The sequence below is a fragment of the Orycteropus afer genome, unplaced genomic scaffold (assembly GCF_000298275.1).
Source record: "Orycteropus afer afer isolate SDZICR_OR568_19922 unplaced genomic scaffold, OryAfe1.0 scaffold00236, whole genome shotgun sequence".
In the NCBI taxonomy this organism is placed as follows: Eukaryota; Metazoa; Chordata; class Mammalia; order Tubulidentata; family Orycteropodidae; genus Orycteropus; species Orycteropus afer.
The window spans coordinates 571,244-581,094 of record NW_006921823.1 but is presented as its reverse complement, the minus strand read 5'-3'; the positions used below and the strand labels follow the sequence as shown (position 1 = coordinate 581,094).

The 9,851-nt window shown below is 36.8% G+C and overlaps 1 protein-coding gene across 1 annotated transcript in view; it reads left to right on the top strand.

Moving 5' to 3' along the window:
- The window catches only part of UBE2V2 (ubiquitin conjugating enzyme E2 V2), a 161,566-nt gene extending 153,891 nt beyond the window's left edge, over nucleotides 1–7,675 (top strand). Inside the window, exon 5 of the mRNA XM_042782082.1 lies at nucleotides 7,529–7,675. Within this exon, the coding sequence (XP_042638016.1) occupies nucleotides 7,529–7,675 (147 nt within the window). The remainder of the gene's footprint in view (nucleotides 1–7,528) is intronic.
- Nucleotides 7,676–9,851: the final 2,176 nt, after the last annotated feature.

The window sequence follows — 9,851 nt, the reverse complement described above, 5'->3', positions numbered from 1 at the left end:
TTTGTGTGGAGTGTGATGGTTTGTTGTTTCCGAGGCATCGTGGCATTTTTGTATTTAGAACTCTGTTAACTGTTTGTGAAGAGTAGCCAAGGGTGATTCAGGCTCTTCTTGGTGTTTTTTTTATCTTTGGCCCATTGTTGGAGAAGGAGGTAGTGGCTCTCGCTCAGTAAGTGAAGTTGCAGGAGGTGTGGGTGTAGTTGTGTCTCATGGGGACTGTTGTTGTCTTCCCCTCAGTTAGATACAAATTACAATTGAATAACCATCAAAAAACTTTTCAGTCTTGCAGGTCCAGGGTGACCTTGGTGTTGTTGGAAAGCAGCACGTATTCTTAAGCCCCGGGAATCTGCGAGCGTGCTGTCTGTTTAAATATCCAAAATAGTCAAGCCTCTTTTGACCCTTCAAAATGTCGGCACCCTCTGGACCAGCAAAAGTCCACAGCTCCGACCGCCTTTCTCTTCACCTTCTCCGTTTATTCCCCAGCCACCAGAGCAGTTCTCTATGCAGTTCCTGGTAGCAGTGATGATTTTTAGGTTAATTCTTAGGTCCTACCACCACTCGGGTATCTCCAAGCTGTCTGTGCCGTCAGGATCTCTGCCAGACCGTAGCTCCGTGTGTCTCCTTTTTTGGTATTTTCATGCAAATTCCTTTGGTAGTTGGGCTTTAGTCCACTTCTATATCCTCCCCTTCAAGGCTCAGGTATCCAAGATTATCTTCTGTGTCTGTGTTAATTGGTTTCCCTTTTCTTTGTTGAAGAGGGTCTGTGCGGTCTTTCTGCCTAGTCCACCATCTTGCCAGAACCCTTCCCAATAGTTACCTCTTTTTTGTGTCCTTTCCTTCACGTACTCCTGTCCTTGAGCTTTCTCCGTGTACATAAGGAGCCCTTCTATTCTCTCATGATTGTTCTCTCCAAGGAGTGTATCTCCCTAATGTAAATGTTTACCTCATATGCCTGTCTTTTATTTGGATGGAAGTCACAGGTGTGGAATCAGTTTCAAACCTGAAGGGCAGGTAGGGGCCGTAGTGTCAGAGGTTCCACCAGGCTCTATCAGACCAGCAAATCTGGTCTTTTTGTTTGTTTGTTTGTTTTCAAATAATTTTGAGTTTTGTTCCACATTGTTCTCCCTCTTTATCCAGGATCTCCTACATAGATCCCCCTCCGAGTGGTTGATAGTGGTAGCCGGGCACCATCTAATTCTTCTGGTCTCATAGTCTTATAGGCTGAAGATTGCATGGTGTACCAGTCCCTTGGACTAATTGTTTCCATGGATCTTTGGTTTTCTTCATTCTTCTTTGCTTTGTATGAGGAGAGACCCATCACTGCATCCATATGGTTGCTTGTGAGCTTTTAAGATCCTAGTCCCTACTCATCAAAGGATGTGGAACAATGTTTTTTGTAGTGTGTTATGCCAGTTGAGCTTGATGTCCTCTGCGTCTATTGTCCCGAGCCCACAGGTCAAACTACTTGCTCCCTTTGGGTTGCTGGTTGTGGCCAAGCAGTGACTACAACCTTGTCCCTTGTCAGCTCTACTGTACACCTGGGAATTCTTGCAGAACATACCAGTACACTTGTAGAAACATTGTCTGGCAACCTTGTATAAACCATGATATTTTTCTCTGTTCAAAGGACTCCCTTTAGTATCTCTTCTAAGGTTGGTCTTGTTTTAACACATTCTCTTAATTTCTGCTTATCTGGAAATCTCTTAATTCTCCATCACGTTGGAGGGACAGTTTTGCCGGATATATAATTCTTGGTTCAAAATTTTTCTCTTTCAGGGTTTTATATATACCATCCCATTGCCTTCTTGCTTGCATGGTTTCTGCTGAGAAATTAGAGCTTATTCTTATTGGATGTCCTTTGTAAGTAACTTCTTTTTTTCCCATGCTGCTTTCAGGATTCTGTCTTTGTCTTTGGTTTTTATGAGTTTGACGATACGTCTTGGTGATTTTCTTTTGGGGGTCTATCCTGTTTGGGGTTCGTTAGACTTCCTGATTGTATATATTCTCATCTTTCTTCATATCCGGGAAAGTTCTCCTCCAACAAATCTTTGAAAATTTTCTCAGTGGTTTTATTATTTTCTTCCTGTTCTGGAATTCCAGTGACACGTAGGTTATACCTTTCAATGGTATCCCACACAATCCTTAGGCTATCTTCATTTTGTTTTGATCTTCTTTTCTGATTGATCCCTTTCCAAAGAAGAATTCAGGTATTTGTTTTCAATCTCATTAATTTTGTCTTCCATTGCATCAATTGTACTCCTTTGCCCTTTCAATGTGTTATCTATTTCTGACAATTTAGTATTAATCTTCTGGATTTCTAGCTGTGGATTTATAATCATTTCTAATTTTTCATTTATTTTGTCATTTTGTTCTTGTATTTTCTTCCATAATTATTCTAGGGTTTGTGTTTGCCGTGTTCTGTCTCTCAATCCTCTGAAGATAACTAAATATAATTCTTTTGAATTCCTTATAAGAGAGTTCCAATGCTGCTTCTTCCTCAGGGATATGTTGTGGGTTTGTATCCTGCTTCCTTGTTTCTACCACTTTATCTTGCTTCTTTGTGTGGACTATCATGGTTTGTTGTCTGAGATATCGTGGCGTTATTGTATTTAGATCTCTGTTAACTGTTTGTGAAGAGCAGCCAAGGGTGAATCAGGCTTTTGGTGGTGGTTCTTTACTGTTGGCCCGTTGGTGGAGGAGGAAGTGTTGGCTCTCACTCAGTAAGTGAAGCTGCAGGAGTTGTGGGTGTAGTTAGACAAAAATAACCATTGAATAATCGTCAAAAAAGTAAAAACAAATGAACAAAACATACAGCTTGTAATCACACTGGAACAGTAACTTTCTAGCCGTCTGGGTGCAAAAATGTCCTTGGGGTTACTGGCAAGTGGAGCCTGTTCTTTAGTCCCTGGAATCTGGGAGAACGCTGTCACTTTAAATATCCAACATGGTCAAGCTGCTTGTAAACATTCAAAATTGCTGCACCCTCCAGATAGACAAAAGATCACAGGTCTCCCTGCTGTCATCTTCGCTGCTTCCCCTTTTCTTGCCCAGCCTCCAGAGCAGTCCTCTGTGCAGTCCCTGGGTAGCAGGGCTGATTTTTAGTTTAATTCTTAGGTCCTACCACCACTCGGCAATATCCAAGCTATCTGTGCCGTCAGGATCGCTGTCAGACCACAGCTCCATATATCTCCTTTTTTGGTGTTTCCATACAAGTTGTTCTGCTAGTTGGCATTTAATCCACTTCTATATCCTTCCCTTCAGGGCCCAGGGCTCCAGGATTATCTTCTGTATCTGTATTAGTTAGTTCCCCTTTTCTTTGTTGAAGAGGGTCTCTGCAGTCTTTCTGCCTGTTCTGCCATCTTCCGGAATTCTTCTTCTGTCTTCTTTTGATACTTCCTGCATCATTCAATATTTTGTCTATTCAAGCCTTCCGTATTGGGACTTGAGGCTTAATTTTTTTTTTCAGTTCTTGTACTTGAGAAATGCCAACAATGTTCTTCCCTTTTGGTTTTCTAACTCCAGGTCGTTGCACATTTCCTTAAAATATCTTACTTTGTTTTCTCAGGCTGCCCTTTGAAATCTTCTCTTTCAGCTCTTTTACTTCACTGTTTCTTTCAGTCACACATACTAGGTGCTAATGTAGTTTCCCATTTTGTACCTTTTCAAAAGTTAAATTAGTTGGTCAGATTATAAAGGTAGTAAGTGACTGACCCATGTTCGTTCTTCTTTCACTTTTCAGTTGTAAAGCTTTTTTCCCTCTTCCCTGTCATTTTCCAGAATAACTTTTAAGTATTTTTTGGAACACAGAATAGATGGTTGGAGGTTTCTTTTTTCTTTTTTTAATTAAACAACTCAGCAGTGAAAAGCATTTTTATAATGTAACATTTTTGAAATTATGATGAGAAAGATTTGTGTACACTGTTGTTGGAATGGAAGAGTGCAAAAGTAGTAGGACTTCATGTAAACTGCCATCAACTTTATTCTGACTCGTACCAACCCCTATCAAGTTTCCAAGGCTATAAATCTTTATGGAAGCAAACCGCCACATCTTTATTCCATGTAGTGGATGGTGGGTTCAAGCCACCAGCCACTTGGTTAGCCAGTAACTGCTTTAAACATTGCCCCAAGAGAGTTCCATAGGCCTTGGATTTTACACACAATTTTAACTGATAGGAACAATGGTGTAGTCAACCTAATAACTTTGTGTGTGAGCTGCAGTAGAGACCAGGGAACAAGAGAGGTAATGGAAGGTATTAGATTGGAAGAAGATAGGCCTGAGTATAACGGGGTTATTGCCTTGGTAAGTAGTGGAATTAGTCCATTCGGGTAAAGAGTAGTGAAGCCATTTGACATAGGGCCTTGAACAATAAGTCAGAGTTGGTGTTTTAACTGGAGTATAGGATGACCATATCATTAGGGTAGACCAATCACTAGAAAAAGATATCCTTTTTGGATAAAATAGAAGGCCAATATAAACTGGGAAACCCTCAATGAGATGAATTGACATACTGGCCACAACAGTTGACTCAAACATACCAATATGATGATAGGATGATGATACACGATGAGGCAATATTTTGTTCTTTTATTAAAGTTTTGCCATGAAGCAGAGCCTACTCAGTGTCAACTAACAACCACAATAGCATGGCCACAATGGAAAATTAGTACAGTGCATAGAATACAATGGAAACCTGTCCCCCTGAGATACTCTTGAACCAAAACTGTTCCATGAGTTCATGCTTTAGCTAATTAACATATTGGCTCATAAAATAAATATCATCACTGTGAGTGCTGTAGTTCTTTGAAAAATCATCTCTATGGGACCAAATTGTCATCATTTACTCTAAAGTAAAGATGAGAAGGCAAAAGTACAGGGAGACTAGATTACTGGAAATGGAACAAATAGGACAGAAATGATGAGAAAATTGACACCTTTTATAAAATGTAACAAATGTCACTGAACAAATTATAGAGAAATTGTTAAATGGGAACCTAATTTGCTGTGTAAACTTCCATGGGAAACATAATACAATATTTAAAAAAAAAAAAAAACCCACTGGCAAGAAAAATACGAAAACTGAGAGGTCAGGTTCGAAACTCTTCCCTAAATCAGATTTTGAGATAATTGCATAGATTTTGGGAAGTGGCTTTGGAAATGGAGAGGAACCTTCTTACCTTATTTTTTTAAGAAGGAATTGGTAAATATGGTTACAAAATAGTATTTAACATAATGTTTATTTTTTCCTGATGAGTAAAGTTTACAATATATTTATTGTAAGATATAAAAAAAATCCAATTTTATTTGTCAACTTGTATTAAAGAAGAAATATTTTCCCTGAATATTATATACTTTCATAATGTACCTTTTTAAAAAAAATAAAATAAAGCCAGGTCATGAATTTTTTGTTTCATTTTATTTATTTTGTTTTTGTTGAATATACACTGTAAAACATATACCAATTCAACATTTTCTACAGTTCAGTGACATAGATTATTTTCTTCAAGTTATGTAACCATTCCTACCTACCTTTTCTGAATTGTTCCTTCCCCATTGACATAAATTCACTGCCCTCACATAAATTCATTGTTCCTGTGTAATCTTTTGGGAGCTCTGATAGCATAGTGCATAGGCACTTGACTGCTAACCAGATGGCTGGCAGTTCAAACCCACCAGCCACTCCTTGGAAGGAAGTTTGGGCAATCTATTTCTGTAATGATACTGCCTCGGAAACCCTAGGAGGGGTCGTTATGAGTTGGGTCTGACTCGATGGCACATAACAACAACAGCAACACAAACTTTTGAGTTGCTGTTGTCAGTTTGATCCCATATAGATCTTAAAAGAGCTTCATGCCCAAGATAGACATTAACTTAACTTAGCTTATACTAGTTAAGCTAAAACATTATTTGTTGTTCAAGATATTTCAGGGATATTTGTGGTTTAAAGTTTAAAGATTATCTCAGCAATAGGTTCAGTGATTTATCCAGCTCTGTGTCTCAAGAAAAATCTGAATTGTGTAAGATTTTGAAATTCTGTTCTGCGTTTTTCCTCTTTTTGTGAGGATTCTTTTATAGAATCTTTGATCAGATCATTCAGTAATGGTAGCTGGGCACCATCCAGTTCTGGCCTCATGACAAAGGAAGCAGTTTTTCATGGAGGCAGTTCTGCACATCATTTCCTTCTCCTATTCTTGGCTTTCCCTACTTGTTGCTTCAGGCTACTAGATACCAATTGTTGTGCTTGTATGGTTGCTTGCATGTTTTTAAGACCCCAAGCACTACACAATTAAGTAAGAGGTAGAACTGAGGCACTTAACACATTATTAGGCCAGTTAACTGGGATGTCACATGAAACCATAACCATAAACCTCCAAACCAAAGAACCAAATTCCATGAGGTGTTTGATTATGTATAATCAGCTTTAGCAGCTACTCTTTGTTGTTGTTGTAAATATATCTATCATACAGCTTTTGCAGATTCATCTTTTTTACAGACATTCAACTTATTGATTGGCCATGCAACCCTACCCTTAAGCAATGCAATTTTTCCGTCACCACGAACCAACTTTGTACTCCATAAACAATAACCCCCTTTTCCCCCTCCTTTCCACTCTTGGTAACCACTGATAAACTTTGGTCTAAAAGAAAATTTGCCTTTACTTTTATGTAAGTGATTGACTTATTTATGATTGACTTATTTCACTCAGCATGATGCCTTCTAGCTCCCTTGATATTGTAACATGTATCCAGACTTCATATCTCCTACAGGCTGAGTATTGTTTCGTTGTATATATGTACCATATTTTGTTTATCCCTTCACATGTTGATGGGCATTAAGTTGTTTCCACTTTTTGGCCATTGTGAATATTGCTGTGAAGAACTTTAGTGTTCAAGTATCTATTTGCATCTCTGCTTTCAAGTCTTTTGGGGTATATACCTATTAGTGGAATTGGTAGTTCTATTTTTAGTTATTTTGAAGAACAGCAACACTGTTTTGTACAACACCCTTACCATTTTGCGTTCCCATTAGCAATGGGTAAGGGTTCCAATTTCTCCATACCCTTGGCAACATTTATTATTTGTTTTTGTTGTTTGTTCATTTTCCTAATGGGAATGTAAAATGACATCTGATTTTGGTTTTGATTTTCATCTTCTGATGGTTAATAATTTTGGGTATTTCTTATGTGTTTGGGGGCCATTTGAATGTCCTCTTTGGTGAAATGTCTATTCAAATCCTTTGCCATTTTATGATTGGGTTGTTTGTGTTTTTCTTGTTAAGTTGTTGAAATTTTATATATACTTTGGTTATTATATTCTTACTGGATATATGTTTCTGAAGCTATTCTCCCAGTTGGTAACTTAGTTTTCACTTTTTTGGTAAGATCTTTCAATGAACAAAAGTTTTAAATTTTAATGAGTTCCAAAGGCCATGATTTTTTAAAAACACTCTAATTTATTAAAGTATTTTTTAAAAATTGGTGCCAGAGTACTTTATAATTAGTAGTTAATCTTAATCATTTTTCCTTCCTTTCAGGTGGATACACGGAGCATACCAGTGTTAGCAAAATGGCAAAATTCGTATAGCATTAAAGTTGTACTTCAAGAGCTAAGACGTCTAATGATGTCCAAAGAAAATATGAAGCTTCCGCAGCCACCAGAAGGGCAAACATACAACAATTGATTTTAGAGGCTTTCAAACTTGTCTTAAATCAACAACCCACTACTCATGTTAATGTCTTGATTAAGTATCACAATGCAAAATACCCACACATTAAGTCAAAGAATTCCAGCTGGTAAACATGACTGGGACATTTGTAAGAATACACTTAATATATGTACACCCATTATGTTTTCAGGTCACAGGAGGAAAAATGCAGCACTTCTCTCTTATCAAAGCACTGTCATTTAAGAATAAACCTGAAGTACTCAAAATAGAATTCAGGTTTAAAAGATGCAAGCTCACTGGAGAAGTGTCAGGTTGCTGTGGAAGGATGTATGTTTCTGAAAACCAGTCTCCAGGAGGAAACCATCAAAGGCATGCTTTAATCCATCTTGCTTAGTGAAAGAGCTGCAGTTTAAATCGTTTAAAGTAGCAGGTACAATGATTATTGTTGCAGCTGTGTTAATTTCTGAAGTGGTGTGGGTGCTGACTACTAGTAGTATCAAACATGTTCAGGATTGTTTTGATACCTGTATTTATAATAAAAAAAGTGGGGGGAGTCTGAATTTCTGTTAAAAGCCGTTTCTGTGTCTTCCATGTAACAGACATGGTAAATATTTGTTTACAGTCTTTGTTTAACAAACCATGCATTTAAGTGTAAGTGAAACCAACCAAAAAGAAATAGGTGTATGATTATGTGATTTTGAGATGAATGTTAGTCTTAAAATGTAAATAAAATGTGGAAAGTGTCTCAGAGACTGTGCCATTTCTATTATATTGGTGTAATATATATATGTGTGTGTGTGTGTGTGTGTGTATATATATATATATATATATCTACAGTACCTTTCAGAGGTAGCAAAGATCAGAATTATGTTCACTTTTCATTTATATTCACCTTTTATTATTTATCTTGATTGTATACGTCTTGTAAATGGGGATTTTTCATAGTATTTCAAAGAATAAATTATCTAATTTAATTTCTTTTTTAGCTAAGGTAGAATCCAACAAATTATATTTTGAATTTAATACCAGAAATACTAGTAAAAAGATCTTTCAATCCTAGCAGTTCTATAAGATTATAGATTGCAAATTATCCAAATAATGTATTCCATTTTTCCTTTGAACCTTTTTTTTTTTCATTTTTTTGTGAAGCTTGAGGTTAATAGATTGGATTAATATATTTCTCCCTCAATTAATGCTTTTTAACACTAAGTAAGATTAATTTTATCCATCCTACCTAGCATCCATTCTAGCAAAGACATAATTCTGAAGTTGAATGTTCATTTATGTTCTGGTTTTACCAATGTAACTTGAGGCTTTACATCATTGTTTTTCACTTCAGTGGACTAACTGGGTATACTACTTTGTTAAAACTATTGTTTTCTTATGGTGCACTGAAAAAAAATTAGAAAGTTATTCAGGTAAAGTCTCCTTCAGTTTGGGCAAGCTCAACCATTTGTCTCATGCGTCACCCCATAAAGGAAACCATGATGAATAGCAAATTAGATGTTCATACTGTTTGCTTAGAAAGTAAAGGGAAAAAAGTCAATCTTAGGTATGAAAATATTTTAGCGACTTCTATAGCACAAGGACAAATTTCTCAAACATAGATCCTTGACATATTTTTGTCAAACCCATTTAAAGTTAAAGCTTTAGGCTACAGTTTCTTAGTCAATAAGATATTGAAGTCTGTGACCATTTGTCTAAACTTAATAAAATTGACACTTAGAGAACGCACATGTACAAATTAGGAGTGTGTGTATATTGAAATACATTCTTAAAATTTTTTAAATAATTGAAGATTAGTTTGAATTTCCTTGTAAAAGCTGAGGGTTGGAATCAGTCTCTCAACTAACTTTTTCCACTTTGAAACATGTCTTGTCATACATGGACACTTGTAACCATTTGGGTGCTGTTAAATTATTTTCTTGGTGGCTGAGAATCTGTATACCTTAATCTCTGTCCTCTTGCTTTTCCCCATATCCACCATTGTGAAAATATTTTTTTTTCCCCCAGTGTATGTTGTCTGAGTTGGTTTGTGATATTTATTTCCCCTCTTGTTTGGGGAATTATGGATCTCTGTAGGAATTTGCATGCCAGTTAACCAGTTTTCAAAGTAGGATCCATTTTGCATGTCACAATCAAATGTATATGGCATTGGTTGATTGTAGGAGGCACTTACTATAGAACCACT